Source organism: Candida tropicalis (assembly GCF_000006335.3).
Source record: "Candida tropicalis MYA-3404 genomic scaffold supercont3.3, whole genome shotgun sequence".
Classification (NCBI taxonomy): Eukaryota; Fungi; Ascomycota; class Pichiomycetes; order Serinales; family Debaryomycetaceae; genus Candida; species Candida tropicalis.
Genome location: NW_003020055.1, coordinates 1,820,918 through 1,841,118, shown reverse-complemented (window position 1 = coordinate 1,841,118; position 20,201 = coordinate 1,820,918). Strand labels below are relative to the sequence as shown.

General features: G+C 31.2%; 7 protein-coding genes across 7 annotated transcripts; 4 read left to right on the top strand and 3 right to left on the bottom strand. All coding sequences in view use genetic code 12, as the record gives it.

The window, feature by feature from the left end:
- Positions 1-36: 36 nt before the first annotated feature.
- Positions 37-3,474, top strand: CTRG_02857 (uncharacterized protein; the record flags this gene model as incomplete). The annotated part of the gene is made up of 1 exon (XM_002548514.1): positions 37-3,474. One exon carries the CDS (start codon positions 37-39, stop codon positions 3,472-3,474), a length of 3,438 nt encoding a protein of 1,145 aa, XP_002548560.1.
- A 2,578-nt stretch (positions 3,475-6,052) lies between these two features.
- CTRG_02856 (uncharacterized protein) lies at positions 6,053-6,760 on the top strand (the record flags this gene model as incomplete). The annotated part of the gene is made up of 1 exon (XM_002548513.1): positions 6,053-6,760. One exon carries the CDS (start codon positions 6,053-6,055, stop codon positions 6,758-6,760), a length of 708 nt encoding a protein of 235 aa, XP_002548559.1.
- A 481-nt stretch (positions 6,761-7,241) lies between these two features.
- Positions 7,242-7,601, top strand: CTRG_02855 (uncharacterized protein; the record flags this gene model as incomplete). The annotated part of the gene is made up of 1 exon (XM_002548512.1): positions 7,242-7,601. One exon carries the CDS (start codon positions 7,242-7,244, stop codon positions 7,599-7,601), a length of 360 nt encoding a protein of 119 aa, XP_002548558.1.
- A 345-nt stretch (positions 7,602-7,946) lies between these two features.
- Positions 7,947-8,342, top strand: CTRG_02854 (halotolerance protein HAL2; the record flags this gene model as incomplete). Its single annotated transcript, XM_002548511.1, has 1 exon — positions 7,947-8,342. One exon carries the CDS (start codon positions 7,947-7,949, stop codon positions 8,340-8,342), a length of 396 nt encoding a protein of 131 aa, XP_002548557.1.
- Positions 8,343-8,668: 326 nt separating this feature from the next.
- Positions 8,669-9,355, bottom strand: CTRG_02853 (uncharacterized protein; the record flags this gene model as incomplete). The annotated part of the gene is made up of 1 exon (XM_002548510.1): positions 8,669-9,355. The coding sequence occupies one exon, from the start codon at positions 9,353-9,355 to the stop codon at positions 8,669-8,671; it is 687 nt and encodes a 228-aa protein (XP_002548556.1).
- A 2,368-nt stretch (positions 9,356-11,723) lies between these two features.
- On the bottom strand, positions 11,724-12,974 carry TIF3 (Tif3p; the record flags this gene model as incomplete). The annotated part of the gene is made up of 1 exon (XM_002548509.1): positions 11,724-12,974. One exon carries the CDS (start codon positions 12,972-12,974, stop codon positions 11,724-11,726), a length of 1,251 nt encoding a protein of 416 aa, XP_002548555.1.
- Positions 12,975-16,885: 3,911 nt separating this feature from the next.
- Positions 16,886-18,775, bottom strand: CTRG_02851 (uncharacterized protein; the record flags this gene model as incomplete). The annotated part of the gene is made up of 1 exon (XM_002548508.1): positions 16,886-18,775. One exon carries the CDS (start codon positions 18,773-18,775, stop codon positions 16,886-16,888), a length of 1,890 nt encoding a protein of 629 aa, XP_002548554.1.
- Between the last annotated feature and the right edge of the window lie 1,426 nt (positions 18,776-20,201).

Genomic DNA, 20,201 nt, shown 5'->3' with positions numbered 1-20,201 from the left:
AGTTCAGAAGCAATTTATTTAACTGAAAGTCCCCATATGATAAGTTCACTTTATGGATATTATATTGGAAATAGATTTGGTGATACTGATTTTGATTCTGCAAATAATGTTGTTGAAAAAATTGTTATTAATCTTAGTGGTGGAGTTAATTTCCGATTGGGATTTTTACTCGAACGAAAAGATAATGATCACGATGATGATGATGATGCTGGTAAACTTACTGATAAATTTAAACCTCATTATGATGTGCATTTATATGATCCAAAATATTGTAAGAAAAATCATGATTCATATGCTGGTTTTAGAAGTCAATATATTAATATGGCTATTTCATTAGAATCAAATAATGAATCAAGTTATAATACTATTCATTTATCACCGGGTGTATTTGTACAATTTTTTAGTTGGTGGAAATTATTTGCAAGTAATATGCAATTACCAATTAGAAGAGGCAGAATGTTTGATGAACCTAAACAGTCAGTTAAGTTTTCTCAACATTTATTTTCCAACAAGTTTTCATTTATTATGAAATCTTTATTTATTGCTCATGTCTATCGTGATGAAATTATTGATTTAAATAACGATAGAGTTGAATGTGTTGGATTAAGAGGTAAAGTTGATGAATTAATGATTGATTTACATCAAAGTAAAAGTTTCAAGAAAGATGAAAAATCATCTTCAAAAATGGAATTTCATATTGGTGAAGTATTATTATCATCAATTGATTTACGTGTTATGCATGCATCATTTCTTCAAAATATATTCAACAAGAGTAATTCTAAAAAGAAGAATGACTTTAAACCTACATATCATATACATGATAAAGATGAAAGATGGTTTGATATTGAAGATTTCGAAGAAGCTTATTTAACATCTGTTCGAAATGTTAAAACCATAGCAATTTATCCACTTATGAATTTACCTAGATTTTCATACGAGAGAAATACTCATGATAGTGGGTTTGATGAAGGAGCCAATAAACTTGGATCAACTTATGGAGGTTTCCATAAATGTTGTATTGGTTCAAATAATCCATTGCAAACAAGATTAAAAGTCTTAACTGATCGACTTGAAGCATTAGAAGAACAATTGAATGAAATTTATCAATCAAATGAAACAGATACAATAAAAGATTTACGTAAACGTATTCTGTTTTTAGAAAATGAGATTGGTAAAGTTAATCGAGGATTAAATTCAAAACTTCGTCGTGCCTCAACATTATCTGATCTTGATAAATCTGAAAAATTTCATAATAAATTTACATTTTATTCACCACAATTAATTTGGAATTTTAATAATAGAAATTGTACATTAAGATATATTCATTTTGTTAAATTGAAATCATCGATGAGGAAATATCTTTCATATAAATCTATTCAAACTTTGGATAAAATCATGCAAAGGGCAAATGATTTATTAGATGCAACTGATGAATTATCATCAACTTCAAGTATATCACCAATAATGAGAGCATTTACAAGGGATGGTGGATCAACAAGTGATAGAAACTCAAGTTCACAACAAAGAATTGCTAATTTTAATTCTATATTAAGAGAAATTAATCAAGGTGAAGATTTAGTTGAAGATTATTTAATTGAAATTCTTAGTCCACAAATTCAACTTCAAAGTGAAGATTATGAAGATTCAGTAGTTATAGTTTCTGCACCTTCCATCAAGGGGAAAATATTGTCAATTATTGATTCTGCTAGTTCAGAAGGAAATAATGAAGTTTTATTAGAAACAAGATATGGTGGATTGTTACAAGATGCTAATGTATTTGTTCTTAATAAAAAAGATATTCTTGGAAGTTCATCAATGTTAACGGTAAATAATCCATATGGTGCCAAATCAAATTGGCCACCATGGTTAGGATCAGAAATTACTCAAAATGGGAAATGGGCTGGTGCTAATAATTTACTTATTGAAGATCTTTCAGTAATGGTATTAGTTTATGAAAGTGAAATTTTAACTAAAAAAGATAATGATGATATCTCACCACTTAGGTTTGAGGTTGATATTCCATCACTTGTTATTACATCCACTTCAAGTCAATATTTCACTTTGTATGTCATTATTTTGAGTTTACTATTTTATAGTGAACCAATGAGTAAAGTTATTCAAGAAAAGATTAAAAAGATGAAATTTTCAATTGATTTTGAAGATTTAGGAGCATTAATTGGTAAATTAACTGAGTTACAACAATATTATCGATTATTAAATACATTGTCATTTAATTATAGTTTCAGAAAGGATAAATTAAACAATGAAGAATTGAATAATTATTTACAACTTAATTTAGAAAGAGGTGATATTGCCAGTGATGTATTTTTATTATTGAAGACATTATTAACTGGAGATTATGCAACTGATTCATCTGATACTTTACAAATGACATGGTTAATTATGGCAGATGAGATAATTTTACAAATTTTAGAAGATGATAGAACTCCAATTATGAATATTGCGTTGACTAAAGGAATTTATAAACGCAAAGAACTTGAAAGTGGATCAAATATAAATAAAGTACATATTGGACAAATGAGAGGATTCAATTTGATTGAAAATGCAAAATATCCTGATTTTATTGAACCTTTAGATAAAAAATCTACTGATAATATAATTGAATTAGAATGGACTATGAATAAATCAGTTGGAGGTATTAAAGTTGTTGAAAATGTTTCAGTCAATGCATCACCGTTAAATATTAAGATTGATGAAATAACTGGTGAAAAATTGATGAGTTTCATATTTCATACAAACAGTGGAGATGATGTTAAAGATAGTAAAATTATAGCTATTGCCAATGAAAGAAAAGAAGATGAAGTTACTAAAGATTCAAATGATCAAGACGGTAAAAATGAACAATATGGATTAGTTTCTCAAAATGAAGGTGCAAATAAAGGTTTTGATTTAGAGAAGCAACAACAGGAAGAGGAACTAGAACTACAACAACAACAACAAGGAGAAGAAGAAGTATCTCAGAGTAGAAGTTTGGCAAGTAAAAGTAAACGAAATTTAACGTTGTTATCAGTTAGTGGTAAATCAATTGGGAATGGTAATAGTAGTAGCAGTAATAATGATTTAATTGATGAAGATAAAGATATTAAAATTATGGTTGAAAGATCAAAGAAATATTTTTCAGTTGTTTCATTATTTATTCAAGCTATTTCATTACAAGTTACGCTTAAGCTTAATAAAGGTTTTAAAAGAGTACTTAATGTTTATGATTTGAAAATCCACTTACCTGAATGGAATATTAGAAATGAAATTCTATCATTTATGGATGTTACTAAAATGATTCAAAAGGAAATAACTAAAATAATTTTAAGTCATATTGGTAGATTAATTGCAAATAAATTCACCTATACCAAAGAGAAATCAAGAAAGAAATTAACAAAAAGATCAACTGTTCAAACAATAAGTGATGTTCGACAAGTAATGGATGATACCAATACTTCTCAAATAACCAAATAAATAAATAATCCAAAATATACAAGTAATATATTCGTTTTTTTTTTATCAACTTTAATATTACAAACCAATACAACTATACAACGAACCACCTCTTTCCTCTTCTACATCAACAATAATCTATATCATTAAAATCTCTCCATTTCTCTCTCTATATATGTTGTCTTTTTAAATCACCACCGGTATTAACACCATTTTGATTTTTCTTTTTCCTCTTTAATTTCTTAGAATATTCATCATCATTTACATCATCACTTCTCATTAAAGTTTGTTGATCATTAATAGCTAAATCTGAACTATTAAAACCAGGAATCCCATTAATTGGAGTTTTATCAAATTTAATAGCTTTATTTAATAATTCAATATCTAAATTTTTAATAATATTTGGATGTTTATCTAAATTAGGATCCATTAATCCTGGTGGTATTGGTTTATTTGGTGATATTTGATGTTTTCCTGGTAAATCTTGAATATGATTTTTATATGATTTTCTTAATTTAACTCCTTTTGATCCATCAGGATTTGTCCTTGCTAAAGATTTAGTTATTGGTTCTAATCCATATTTCTTAATTAAATTATCTGTAGGTGTCGGTGTCAATGGTTTATAAATGTCTAATAATATAAAAATTTCAAAAACGTGTTAGTTAAAATTACTCAAGAGTGAATGCATCTAATATGGATGATGTGAAATACATACTTGTCGTGTTTATTAGGTAATAATCATCAAGATGTGTACTTTGAGATTCTGTCATTGACGAATAAATGATTAAAGGTTTCAATATGAAGATTAACGATTAAGTTTGGATATCGATTATCAACACTTTTTCTAACCAGTCTAGTTTTCATAATTTATCGGAAAAAAAAAAAAGTTGAGAAAAATAGTTGGCCATGTCGCGTACGACATTATCGCGACATCGCTTTAAATTATGTTTACATGCAACTGTAGATGAAGTAATGGTGATGAATCTAAAAACAGTAGTTAAGAAAATGACGATTCTATATCAATAAGACATCGAAGAGAGTCCAAGATCTAAATCTACAAATGATATCTACAAATGATTTTTTTCTTTTTGAATAAACAATGAATATTATAGAATATATATATTAAAACCAATATTATTCGAATGCTAGAACTGTAATGTAGTAACTCACGTTAGTAAAACATATTAATAAGACGGACATCTCATCGAATTTAACACAGAGATTCGAGGGCGAACTGACACTGACCCAATACTCTTCAAAATTGTTACAAGAGGAAAGAAAGAAAGAAATGAAATGAATAATTTTTTTTTATTATTATTTTTTCCATTTTGTTTGTCGCAAAGAGATTTATCTCCATTTGCACGACCTACTATGAGAACCGAGGTGGAGATTGCACCCAAGTATCATCACCAAATGTAAAATCTACAGAATACACAAATACAATGTTGTCTCTTCGTATTAGTAGTAATATTACCTTGGAATAACTTAGTATTCTAAAGTAATAGAATAATATCAGTGATGTTTGCTTTTCACTGTCCCAGGAGTTTGATTGCGACAAAGTACAGACTTGAGGTACTCCCCAAAATATGGAAATATACATTCAAAAGAACGTATCATCTGTATTTCTAATACGGTAGTTTGCTTTATTTTAAACCTTCATGTAACAAATCAATTTTTTTGGGAGTAAAAATAAATAGATAACAAGAAAAGAAAGAATAATTTGATTCATCAAACTACTGCAGTTCTACTCATATTAACACAAGTAATTTATCATAATAAAATTATAACTACCTTATATAATGTCACATCTTGAAGATATCAGTATCCATCCAACAACCCACAACTTCAAATTTAGCCGTTGGCTCTTTACCAGAAACTACAATTCTTCCTGTTGGCAGTTGTTTCTCAATTTGGCTAACACGGGAATCATTTATATATTGTGCAAAATGTTCCATTCGTTCTAGTTATTGGTGGATCCTGTTCACATATCGTTTTTTCATCACCCACAAAACTGAATTCTGAGTCCAAGTCGTCCTTTCTGTCAAGTGCTTCTTTAGCACCGCTGGACATTCTGATACTTGTCACGAGTGTTAATAGTGCGATTAATGATTACTGAATAAAGCGTGTGTTTCATGCTATTCTTATATGAATTGCTCATGTTGTAGTTTCCTTATGGTAGCAACGTTTCCTAAAAAGATAGATATGTAATTTTTCAATGGGCTCACTAACATAGGAAGAATAGCATCACCTGCGCCTCTAAACATAGTCTCCAGTTATTCTTTCCATTTTATTGCATCAGGTAGACAATCCTCACGGCTTTTGGTGTAACGTGTTGAATGTTGTGCTTGTCTTGACATGTTCCATTATTGGAAGTGTAAGTTTCGCATCTCTAAAGTTGACACAAACAAGATTTAGGCAATGCGATTGGCTGCGTGTGCTCTCCAAGTCACCCGCAACAACAAAAATCAAAAAATGTGATTGTATTGCACAAGGAAACTATAATGAAAGCAAGTTCCATATATATCAAGCAATATGATGTATTGAACACATCTATCCACACGCTAACAATTTTTCTTGTTTGCCTACACTGTAAGAAATCATGCATTTTGCTAGCAAACTAACCAAGTTAAAGACCAGTTTATTATCGACAACACCAGTCATTACGAGTTCTTTAAAGGTTAATAAGGTAGCTAACTATAAGCATTCGGTAGAACTTATGATACTTGTTGTGCAGACAGTCTTGGAAATCAATACTGACATGGACGTATGGAGATGGTTCAAATGTCGTGATTATCAACAAGGGAAATTGGGGGTAGAAGCGGTGGTAATTGGTCAAAAGTTAAAGTTGCTTGGCGGCCCCAAACATGTTTCAGTCATCTATGATGCACTCAAAGCAAGCATGGGATCGGGTATCCAGGACCTTGAGTTTTTAGTTGTCTTGGATGTTTGGGATTGTGGGTTGGTGTTTTCATTTTGGAAAATTGATGGAGGTATGCTCCGGGTGTACTCTCATTATAAGATAATAAAAGATATATTCTATGCTCACGCCGGCAATAATTTCAAAACTCCATATGCAAACTTGGGGATATATTACATGAATTGGAAACGTAGCGAGTCTGTCCCTGGAAGTGAAAAGGAAGAGCATCAATCTAAATATGAAGTATCTGTAAATTTTGAGCTGTTGGATATATGGACGTTACCGCCAAAAGAACGACCAGAGAAGAAGTATATTTGGCAAGCGGTGAGCTATGGCAATCACTATTTTGGTAAGCTCAAGACTGGTTACTATTGTGAGAATAATCCATAGTGAAGGTGTTTATGATAGCAGTGCTTTGTAAGTTTGATGTACTTATTTTACGTGGGAGATTTCAGAGTCGCAAAAGAGTGTGTAGACCTGTCCATTATATAATAATTGAAATGAAGTTTGGGAGGAATTTGTTTAGCAAAATGAGATAGGCACATAAAAAGATTAAAGCATCTGTGGAATCTATACAAGTAAGATGTAACCAGCGACTATAGGAACAGGTTGATTCAAGGGGTGAGATATGAATCAATGTGCCGAAAGTTTTGTTAACGTAAAAGGGGAACCATCAACTACTCTGGCTCGCCACTAAAATTGACTCTTTGGGTTGCAAAACTACAAAAAAAGAAAAAATTAGAAAGCATAACAGACGAGCTTTTTTTAAAATGTATCTAGACAGCCAATTTAAAATTTGGATTATAAAAGTTTTCTTATTTTTTTAACTTTTATTTCTTTTACAACATACAACACCAACCAGAAGAGTAATATGCCCGCATCACACTTAGAAATGAGTAGTTCAATACCACAGGTCAATGCTACAGAGGTCAATGCTACAGAAGCTAATGCTACAGAAGCTAATGATACAGAAGCTAATGCTACAGAAGCTAATGATACAGAAGCTAATGCTACAGAGGTCAATGCTACAGAGACTAATGCTACAGAGGTCAATGATACAGAGGTCAATGCTACAGTGGCCAATGCTATACAGGTCATTTATGGTATCATTAGAAAAATTTCGGTGATATGTTTGCAAAGTTTGAGACAAAGTAATACAGGTATAATGTTATTTTTCGAGGTATTGTTAGTCGCTAAAGCTCAATTGATTAATGCAAATAGTGATAATTAAACTGTCAAATCATTGGCGAATACAATAATATATAGTTTAGTTACTATTATTGCGGTTATTTGGGCTGCTTATAATATTATACGAACATACAGATCATTATAGTTATTATATATAGCTTATAATTTGCTACTTAATATAAATTTGAAAGTATTGCTAGATCTGATTCTTGTTTTGTAGTTACAAACCAAACTAATACATCAAAAACCTCTTTGAGAATCCGCTCTAAGCTCATTTGAAATCTTTTTACAAAGATAGATTCTTAAGAAGAAGCTTCCAAAACTTGAAACATTTACATCCTTCATTCATTGAATACTAGCCAAGTTTGATATCATAAAATTTTTGGATATGTTTTTCAATACCAGTGTTGGTCCATACTATGCGCCATTGTTCAATTCTGGCTTCACCCCACTTGCTGAGCAAAAGAGAATCAACAAGAAGGCACACCGAGATCCAAAGGAATTGAAAGTCGTCGAAGGTGTTGAAAAGGAACACGCATCTCATTCCACACAAGCCCAGATCAAGGTTAAGCTAGAATTTGATCTGGAAACTGTTGCTCGTCAAACAATCAACCTTGACTCACTGGTCAAATACTGTGTGTTGGTTAGTGGGCAAGTCGGTGATGTCACAGGTAGGGCGTTAGATTTTGGAAAAGGTAGAACCTTTGACTCACAAGGTGTCATTGCTGCCAACAAGGAAATCTTCTCCAGCGTCATAGAGGCAGTCAAGGCTGGAATTAATTAGTTTTGTCATGTAAGATTTATGTAGTTGATATCGACTAGAAGTTTTCTGATATTTACGAATCTGGATTTATTGATAATCTCTGTCTACAATAATTTTATCTATAAATAAATTACATTAAATATATGACGAGTAGTTCTGATTCTATCTTATATAAACCGTCTAGGCAACAAGCGTATTAGTTGAGCGGTTGACTGACAGTAGCCAATTCAGAACTAGAGAAAAATATTCATTGGGGATGAGGGTCTTGAATCCAGAACTAAAGTTTTTGTTTATTAGGTTTGGATACATTTATAGAAATAAAATTTGCAATTATAATACCTGTATGATTATAAATGGAGGATTTCAACATCTATCCAATAAAAAAAAATTTCATGTTCTGCTTTTGGTTTGTTGGCAGAAGCAGCAATTCTTCCTGTTTTCTTGATGGCTTTCCTTTTTTGATCAATTACGTCATTCACACACTCCGAAACATATGCCATTGTTGCATGTACCCGATGAGTACATTCACATTTACTTCTAAATTTTGCGGCGGCAAATTTGTAAAATAGCTCTAGCTCTTTTGTTAGCACATCATAAACACGGATATGTGCGGAAGACCAAGTCCAAAAAATAGTCACAAACTGTTGACCTCCAAACTTTGAAATTACTATAAATTGAAGTTTCAGAATTTGTTTACCAACACCAGCCTTCAATCGACGATATATATCCCTGGTATGTTGTGGTCCACCATATATCATGAACTTCTCAGGTTGTACCTCAGCTTGAACTTCCTGTTTCCCTTTGTAGTTAGAAAACATGAACCATTTCCAAACATCGAGGTCTTGGTTCAATTCAACAACCGTTCTAAAAATATTATGTATAAACAACCTCCAACACTCGATACGGGGGTTAATACCAGGAGTTGTAGTTATTGGTGGATCCTGTTCACAGATCGTTTTTTCTTCACCCACAAAACTGAATTCTGAGTCCAAGTCGTCCTTTCTGTCAAGTGCTTCTTTACCACCGCTGGACATTTTGATAGTTGTCACGAGTGTTAATGGTGCGATTAATGATTACTAAAATAAAGCGTGTGCTTCATGCTATTTTTATATGAACTGGTTTTTTTTATAGTTTCCTTATGGTAGCAACGTTTCCTAAAAAGATAGATATGTAATTTTTCAATGGGCTCACTAACATAGGAAGAATAGCATCACCTGCGCCTCTAAACATAGTCTCCAGTTATTCTTTCCATTTTATTGCATCAGGTAGACAATCCTCACGGCTTTTGGTGTAACGTGTTGAATGTTGTGCTTGTCTTGACATGTTCCATTATTGGAAGTGTAAGTTTCGCATCTCTAAAGTTGACACAAACAAGATTTAGGCAATGCGATTGGCTGCGTGTGCTCTCCAAGTCACCCGCAACAACAAAAATCAAAAAATGTGATTGTATTGCACAAGGAAACTATAATGAAAGCAAGTTCCACATATATATATCAAACAATATGATGTATTGATCACATCTATCCAAAAGGTAATATTATGTTTTCTCTTTTTTTCTTTTTTTTTACACCGTAAGCAATCATGCATTTTTTTAGCATACTTAAATTGTTTCCAAAATAGAGAGTACCAAGAGCCTCTCCTGCTCCAAAAGAAACAATTAGAGCAGCCCCACTCCAAACATTAGACTATTCTTTTACTGAATCATGGGGAGAAATTGTAAAATGAGTTATTGATGCGGTATTAGAAATCCATAATGGCATGGAAGTTTGAAGATGGTTTAAAGCTCCTAAGCATCAAGAAGAGAAATTGGGGGGGGGTGGAAAAGGTTATAACTGGTCAAGAATTCAAGATATTTGACGGTCCAAAACATGTTTCACAAATTTATGAAAATCTTGGAGCATAGATGGGCCCACGTATTGAGAACCTTGAATACTTCGTTATTGTAAAGAGTACAGAATATCAGTGGGAGTTTCTTTTTTTCATTTTGGAAATGGGATGGTGATATACTTCGAGTATATTCTATAGAAGTGCATGACCTTGATCAATTTTTGAATTTTGCTATGAATAATTTTACAGGACTTTATCCAGATAGGGGATTAAATTATATAGATCCTAAACTCTACAAGTCTGTTTCTAAAGATGCAAAAAAGGAATATCACAATGGGAATGAAGTACTTGCAAACTTTCTACTGCTAGATTCTTGGGACTTGACACCTATAGAAGAGCCGAAGCAAAAATTTATTTGGAGAAGTGTGGATTGTTGTGATGAATTTAATGGAATGCTCATGAAACGTTGTCCCTGTTGCTATGATCCGTTATGATGGCAATTTCTAGTGATAATTGTTTTAAGTAGTGCTTGCTTATTGTACTTTGGTATTGTAATAAAAACACATTTAGATATAGAAGCTTCCCAGAAAGCACGGAGTTTGAGAAGTTTATAGTGATTGCTATGCTCTTGGGCTACATTGATAGTGGATAGAATAAAAGAAGTGGTCCAGAGAAACAATAGTTAATTGTCTTGCCTCCATGCACGACTTCGTTGGTTGCAAAAAAAAAAAAAAATGAAGAACAAAACATCATCAAGGTATTTGACATGTATCTAAGATGGTGTATTTAAATCTCAAAGATTCGTGAAATTCAAGATTCATTTTGTTTTCACATTATTTCTTCTTTTTGAAAGTATAGAATATTTTTTTTTACAAAAATGAACAGAGAAGACTTAATTCGGAAATGGATTCGAACAAGACTTCCACAATTGCAGAATGGCCGTGAGATGATAAATGTACCACAAATCCGCAACATTGATTTCAAGGCTGATGATCCATATTTCTATGATGGCTAAATCTACTATTCAAGTTTATTACAATATAGAAAATACTACCTACTTGGTTTTTTAGATTGCATCTTTGGATTTGTGTTAATAGTCCTAAAATCTATATTTGATGAAGATAATAATAGACTCAAAGTTTCGAAAATAGTTATCTTGATTACAATCTGCATTTCAATGATTATTGCATTTGAATTTTTTTCTTATGGATCATCACGGAAGCTCCACTATGGTTTAAGTTAAGTCAATGAAAGTTATCAGACAAATCTACATATGTTGACATCTTCTAAATTCAAGAAATTATTCAAGTATACATATACTACCTATTATACAATATAACAACAAAAAAAAGCTAGAGATTAAAAGTACTTATATAAAAAGTGATGAAAAAAAAAACCAAAAGGGGAAATTAACAATTTAGTGGTCATTCAACAGGAAAAGACGAATCAATATATGAAGTACAATTCTCTTCTCAGTCTTTTGCTTTCCTCTTTTTTTGATTGTTCTTCTAAAAAAAATGCAAAATAATTAATAGTGCTGGCGATAAAAACTAGTAATACAACAATACCATTTCCTTACTTTCTAACAACTTCCCAGCCATCATTGTCATCATGAACAGATAAATCGGCAGTTTTTTCAGTTAAATCTTCAACTTGAGTTTGTTTACTTTGAGTTTCTTCTTTATGTTCTTCTTCATCTTCTTCATCTTCAATATCTAAAACACTGAAATGAGATTTTTGTGGACCTTGTTGTTGAGATGATTGTTCTTCTTTTTTGTCATCTTTTTTATTAGTACTGGTTGAAGTTGATCTACGACCAGATGGTAAACTTTGACCTCTTTTCCAATCAAATTCTGGTTCAGATGGTTTTTGAGTAGTGGTGGTAGAATCTTTGTTGTTGTAACTGTTGTTTCTTTTAGATCTTTCTCTAACTGGAAGTTCAGCTCTAGTGCTTCTTGCTGAGCCCCAATCAAGTTCAGGCTCTTGTCTTCTTGGAGTTCTTGGAGTAGCGTTATTATTTTCATCGTTATTATTGAAATTTCTATTGGATCTTTGTCTTGGTGGAAGGTCAATTTTAGCACCTCTGGCAGAACCCCAATCAAGTTCAGGTTCTTGTCTTCTTGGAGCTCTTGTTGGAGTATTGTTTTCATTTGATTGATCAGATTCAATATTTCTATTTGATCTTTGTCTAGTTGGAAGTTCAGCTCTTGAATTTCTAGCAGAACCCCAGTCGAGTTCAACAGCAGGTTCTCTTCTAGATGAGGCATTACCACCTCTACCTGATCTCCAATCACCTTCACTTTCTTTTGGTGGAGCAGCAACATTAACATAAATCTTTCTACCTTGGAATTCAGACATGGATAAATTCAAGGATTCTTCTAAAATTTCACGTTCATTAAAAGTAACAAATGCAAATCCTCTCAATTTACCAGTTTCTCTATCTTTTGGTAAAACAACATCAGAAATAATACCTTGAGCTTGCATTCTATCTTCAAAATGTCTAACAATACCATCTTCATCAGTTTCCCATGGCAAATTAGAAACTCTAGCACGGTATGGTGGTTGATCTGGAATTGGGAATTCTTTTCTTTCTCTTCTGAATTCTTCATTAACTGGGGCTTGAGATGCAAAACCTGAACCACCGCTAGTAGCAGTAGCAGTATTACCACTACCACCAATTGGGGCGGCAGTTGAATAAGATGGTTGATCTAATGAAACTCCAATAGAACTAATATCAACTTCTTCATCAGCCCATGATCCTCCGAATGAATCATCGGCTAAGAAGGAACTTAAATCCATCTTGACATTTTTCTTAGGTGGGGCCATGATTAATAATTGATAATAAGTATGTTATTAAAAAAAAAGGGAAGTTAAATACTGGGATTATAAATAACAAATGTATTTTTTTTCTTTATTTAGTAATATGTACGTTTGATTAATTGATATAAAATACTTGTCTACTTAATTAGATAAACAAAATGTGATAATATCAAAAACTTTAACTTGAACCAACGGTGTCAAAATAGGGGGGAAAGGACAAATGTACTTGTGGTGGTGGTGATTTATGTTTAACTAAAAATGAGATGATAAATATTTGAATGAGAAAAATTTTCAATTTCTCGCAAACAGAAAAAAAAAAAAAAATTTTCTTTTCCTAAAAAAAAAAAAAAACTTGTGTGTGTGCACGTGACTGTATGCAGGAGGGATGGAAGTACGAAACAGGGAATGGACCTGCTATCAACAAAATAGAAGAATTGTACAACATATGCCTTTAGTAAACGTGATATAGAGAGAGGTTATGTTAGAGTGATGTGAGTATTACTGACTTGATTGGTTGATTGGTTTATGGATTATTTGAGTCGCTTCCTCCTATAAATTAAATAGGCAATTTGAACAAAGCAAAGTGATTCAAGGGAAGATTCCAAACAACCATGAACCACTGTAACAAATCGTAAATGGAATATTGATTTGCACTTGTGATGCATCATCTAGAGTGTCAATTTGTTGGCTACGATTTAATCATTGTATAATAAAAAGATATGTATTCAATCTAAAAATACAGCATTAAAAATTTAGTTGCTAGATGATATTAATTACATCGTTAGTAGTTAGGTCATACGTGAAACAAAAGAGAAATTCGTAAAAACATCTTTTGCAATATGTGTGGATCAAACAAACATTACTTCAAATCATGTTCCATGGTATAAACAAATAGGAGGTTAAATGTTCTTTTTTCTACTTATTTGCTGGTTTAAATATTGTTGATAACTTTTTTTTTTTCGCCTGAGTTAATCCGGTCGTGTACAATACTAAACATTTTAGAATAAGTCACGTGGGATATATCATAACCACTTTAATTCGTCACCCTAAATCTATCACAATCGAGTCAAATATCACCATGCAAATAAAATTAAAAATAAAGTTTCGTGATACTATCAGTTTTGACTGATTCACTTAATTATTGTAAAAGATCACAAATATAGGAATTTCTCCACCCGTTTCGTTTATTCTTTATAGTGTGTGAACTAATTTTGGAACATAAATTCTCAAGGAAATTGCAAAAATCATATCCTAATTAGAGAAAGCTAATAAATATAAAGACAATATCTGTGGATGCTATCAAGCGTATTACAGAACTGGTAGAGTTGTTTTATTTGGTGGCAATTGTGAGCTTATTGCTTGTTTTCTTTTTTACCTAAATGGATACTGTAATGTTTCCTGTTGAAGTAATAATTGCAATTATAAATCCTGAACTAAATTCATACCAAGTTGAGTATCGCCACTAGTAGTAAGATGAGAGAAGATATTGTTGTGATATTCTTTATATTGGTAGTATCTGTAGATTATTAACTTATCTTCATTGTCTAGCCTTATTTAATTCTTGATATTATTCATAATGATAAATAACTTTCCAATTCCTACTTTCAATTAATTATTCTAATATGGAATTGCTTTGAGGTCTTAGTTCTTCTGAAAAATTAAACATTTTTTAGAACCCACTTTATGATCTTTAAATGTTGGCAGCAAGTTGTTTCTGGTTCTGGATTTTAACATTCTAATTAGAATAAATAAAGCAACTACTATAATAAGAATTAATCGCAAAAAGTAATTCTGACTTAATAATTGGACCATTCCTATATTTGTCCGAGGCAAATATTGAACGATTGGATAGACAATGACACAGACATAGTATCTCTCATCCAGTGATCCAATTATAGTTGCTAATGCTTCTTTGAAACTAAGGTTGCGTTCTAAATCATCTGCAGTGTTCTTTTTTTATTGAAAGTAATGACGATAGTTCCATAAAGAATACTTTAGAATTTGATGTACAATAGATCAGCCAAGTATCCCTGTCAAGTTTACATTTCAAACCTGAGCAATCAAAGATAAAATCTGCTTGCACAAATTCATTAATAATACTTCTATCACTATCGAAAGAAAAGGAATCTGGATTCAGATTAAAATAATAGGAATCTTCCCAAGTTGAATGTATTTTGTTCAGAAAATTCTTAAATGATTTAATAATTGATGATTTTTCATCTTTAGGATCAGCAACATATGTAATTCCTGAATTCAATTTATAAATTTCATTTGGTAATCGTTCAAGTGATTTAATGTCAAGAATACAGTATTCGATAATTACTAACTTTTTTGGAAGTGAAACTATTTATGACGCGTCAATTAGTCTGTCTTAGTTCAACACTGGTCAGTTCTATTCCATTAACAAATTAAAACATCTTCATGAAATCATTAAACAATACTAACAAACCTTGAACTCTACAAAAGGTAATCATATTCTCATTATAAACAAACAAAACAGAAGAAAAGTATACATTAATAACTCATAAATATACAAATGCTAGAATAATTCAAAAAAAAAACCGATTAAAAAAACGGTAAGGGTATTAGTTAGTAATATTCTCTCTAAAGAAAGGGAGGCATAAACCCTATGCAAATTATAGTTGACTGTTATAATGCAGAGTGAAATGCAATCAGAAAAGTCTTCCCAAATAGCGTATAAAGGAGTTCGTTCAATTATTTTTTTATCCGGTGAAAATTTTCTTTCTTCTCCTTTTAAATGAAAAAATTTACTCCATCACGTGACTTGAGTAGGTATGATTATTATTCAGTTTTCATTAAAGTAATTCAATTATTTAATGATTCGTATGATCCCAACAAATTCTAACAATAAAAACAAATCACATACAAGAGTGTTATTATTAATACAATATTTAATAATGATAATAAAATGATATATTTGTATATATATATATATTTAACTATAATAATTGAAAATGCTAGAATTATGAATTATTCAACGTTAATAGAAAATTTAGTGACTCCCAAAAAAACAGGAAGAAATACAAATAACGCTCATAAATGACAACATCTTAAAAAAACTGGAATTTACTACGAAACCTCAACACAATTAAGAAGATATCTAAAGAGAAAAAGAAAAAGTGATGGGAAATTTTTATTTTGTTTGATTCTCATTAGAAACTGATGAACAAAAGATTCATGATGATTATGGTCGTGTGTTTCACCATATTCACGTGATAATGATTATTAATTACACAATAATATATCATTTAGTACAAGATATAAAGTTATTTATTCAAACAAATCTACAAGTTTTAAATAATCATCTAAAAAGATGGTAAGAATAAATATAAATATGAATTTATATACAGGTATATATTTTTTAAAAAGATTTATAAAAATTTGAAAATGTTTGCTAGAATTAAATTTATCCAAATATTTGGATATTGGGTATTAGTTAGTTAGAGAAAGGACTTGAAAAATACACCATGCTGAAATAATTAAAATATTAGAAAACTATTATTCATCCAACATCTTAAATTAAGTCGCCAACATTTAAAAAGCACAACCCAGACAATCAATCATTTGGAGAAAGAAAGAAAGAAAGAAAGTAGTAAGTAAAATTGAGAATTTTTTTTAGGGGGGGAGGAAGATTAGACGTTTGTTTCGATTGTTTGTTCAATTTCAAAAACTCCACGTGATTCATCAACAATACACTAGCCTTGGTTATTTAACCCAATCCCTGAATTATCAATATTCAACTTCTATTTGGAAGTCAATCAAAAAAATGAATATATTAAATTAAATAAACGATACTTGATAATTATACACAAAAGCATTAATAATAAAAACCACAAACATAAATCAAAATTAACTGCAAAAAAAAAAAATTATCTTAAGTTATACAATGAACTTTCTTAAACTCTGTTTTCAATTATTTGTCTTCTTGTTGTTGATTCCCTTATATCAACTTCTCTTGTATTAGTTTCTTCTTGTTCCGCGGCAGTAGTAGGAGTTGTTGATGATTCTTGACCAGTATTAGATTCACCATTGGTTTCTTCTTGTTCTCCATTTCCAGTTTGATTATCATTATTGTTGTTGTTTCCCTCGTTGGTATCTGGGGTATTTTCTTGAAATAATTCAGGGTTATCTCTTCTATATTCATGAACTAATCTTAAAACTGCCCAATTAAATAAATCAGATTTTGAAATTCCCATTAATTTCCAAAAGAAAATCTTGAAAAATCTACCGTATTTTTTATTAGAAATTTCATGTCCTCTTTCTTCTAAATTTAATTCACTATATCTCGAATCATTCAACAATATTCTTACTCTTTCACTTGGTGGAATCAATTCTTGTAACATCATTTGTAATGCTGGATCATTTCGTAATTCTTCTAAATCTAGACTCAATGAATCATCATCGTCATCATCATCTTCATTATCATTATCATTATCGGAATTTTCATTATTATTATTAGTATTAGTGTTGGTAGCACCATCTGTATTGTTTGAATTACCAGAATTCTCTTCTGTGGTAGGGCTATTTGGATCATGATAATCTCTTTTAAATAAATAATCTCGTTTACACATTGGACAACAAGCTCTTCGTTTGGTTAACCAAGGATCCAAACATTCTGCATGGAAAACGTGTCCACAAATTAAACCACGTACAATATCATCATCTTCAATTAATTCCAAACAAATTGCACATGAACCTGAATCAAAATGTAAACTACGTTGATCGATAATGTCAGCCTCTCCTTCTTCTTCATTGTCTTTTGAATCAGTATGGCTTTCTATAATATGATCCTTTTCATTGGTAGTAGTGGTATTAGTTGGCGAATTAGATATTCCATCACCTAAATCAGTTTCATCATCATGGTCAACATGACTAACAGTAGTCAACTCTTTTAATTCAATATCATTATTACTGGAAGATGTTCCAATAGTAACATGATTGTTATTGTTATCACCAGCAGTCAATAAAGTGGGTAGTGAAGAGTTATCATCATCGTCATCATTACCACATTCATTTGTATTAACTCTTTCATCACTAACTTGAATATTACCATTAATATCATTTTGCTGCCCAAGAGTTGACCCTTCTTCCTCTTCTTCATACAACATACCACCACGTTTTTCAATATCTTGTTGTTTACCACCATTTAACCAAGAGCTATAAGTCTTCTGTGGAAATAATAATTCAACTTCTTCAATAGTTAATTTCTTCATTTTAGCAAATCTGCCACCTCTTCTTCTTCTCCTTCTTCGTCTTTGGCGTCTTCTTCTCCTCCTTCTGGCAGATAATGAATCCGATCCATAATTTAATCTTCTATCAATTATTTCACCTCGTAAATAATGATGTTCTCGAATGTATTGTAATTGGTCTTGAACTTCAGTAGTGGTGAAAATATGAGCAAATGTATGTTCATTAACAACTGAATTATTTGTTCCATTACCATTGTCACTATCATTATTGTTGTTGTTGTCACTGCTATTATTGCTATAGGAACGACCTTGATAATTATAGAAGTTTCGTCTCGATAAACCAGACAAATTCACACCATATTTAACTCTTATAAAATATCGTATGGTGAAGAAAATAAATAAAAATGCAATTATAACTCCAACACCCAATGCTAAAAAAAATAATACTGCGGAAGGAGTGGCTCCAATCGCTTGATTATTATTATAATCATTTGAATTTGAGTTTGAAGTGGGGGTAGAACTTGGAGTATGATAGTAATAATGACTGTTTGTTGCTTGTAACAACAACGACGATGCTGTTTCTGTTGGTAATGACATATCAACAGCCTTGATTGCTTCAGTTCTCTCTACACACACAAAAAGTGAAATTCAAGGGAAAGGCTGGGAATAGATAGATAAGTAATGGAATAATGATGGTGTCCGGAATAAAAGAAATGAAATAAGGAAACACTTTCAACCAACAAGATATGTCTCTATTAGATAATGATATCAACAAGAAGAAGAACACCAACAAATCAAATCAAAAAAAGGATAACAGTTGTTGAAGTGAAGTGAAATTAATTTAAATATGTAAAAAAATAGAACCAAAATTTGAGAAAAAGGGTACAAGAAAAATTTCTATTACAAATTTACAGACAACCAAAAGGAGACAACCAATTTTCCTTGAACTAAAAAAAAATATATATACTGATTATTGCGGGCGGACAGGTGGGTCGACAAACAGGCCAGGCTGGCAGGGCGGATCGACCCACACGTTGAACATCCGACTATAATACACTAAGAATTAGTTTACATTAAACAGAAATCACTAACAACAAGACATACGAAAATCATATACGCTAACTACAATTAGACTAAGATGACTACTTTATCAACAATAAACAATTCTAGCCTCTTTCTTATTTTTTTTGTACATTCACACATCCACAATTTCCGAGCAATGATAATAAACAAAGTCACGTTATTTCTTGGTGCTCATTGTGCTCTAATCCGGGGTATGTCACGTGATACATATCCGCAAATTAAATAAAGTTTTATATAACCACTGCCTCTCCCCCCTTGATGACTTCATTATTAAGCTTATTAATTAACATTAACATTAGCATTAAGAATAGAACTAAAAAAGGGGGATGTTGTAAAGAAAGTTTAATCAAGTACTAACAGTAGTAGTTTATCCGTGTTGAATAGAAAGAGGCAGAGAGAGAGAAACACAGAGATATTGTTATCATTGAGCTCATGGGTATTTTAATTGGCTTTACATATACGTAAGGTAATTTCCAAATGGACTATGGTATGACAAAAAAAAGAAATGATCAAAAGTGGATATTGTTGATTGTTATACAATTTTCATCGTGATCATATGAAATTTTTCATTCTTCATTCTTCAAATTTAATGGTATTGTTCATTGAAGTGTTATATATCTAATTTTTAATGACAAAATAAAGACGATGATCTCCACATTATTCTATTAATTTTAACCCCACCATCACTCATCGCAGAAGTAATAAACTTCCGGTATCGGATTTAACTTTTACGGAAAGCAACTTATTGGTTTACATTTTAAGCCTTGCCTTGACTTACGTTATAATTTCTTGCTTTTAATTAACCTCCCCCCCTTCCATCTCCTCATCTCACTCTCATCTTATTATCACCCCTTTATTCATTTGATCATCTCGATATCTCCCGTTTCCGTTGCTGGATTTTTTACTATTATTATTATTATTAATCCATTTCTCCGTATTC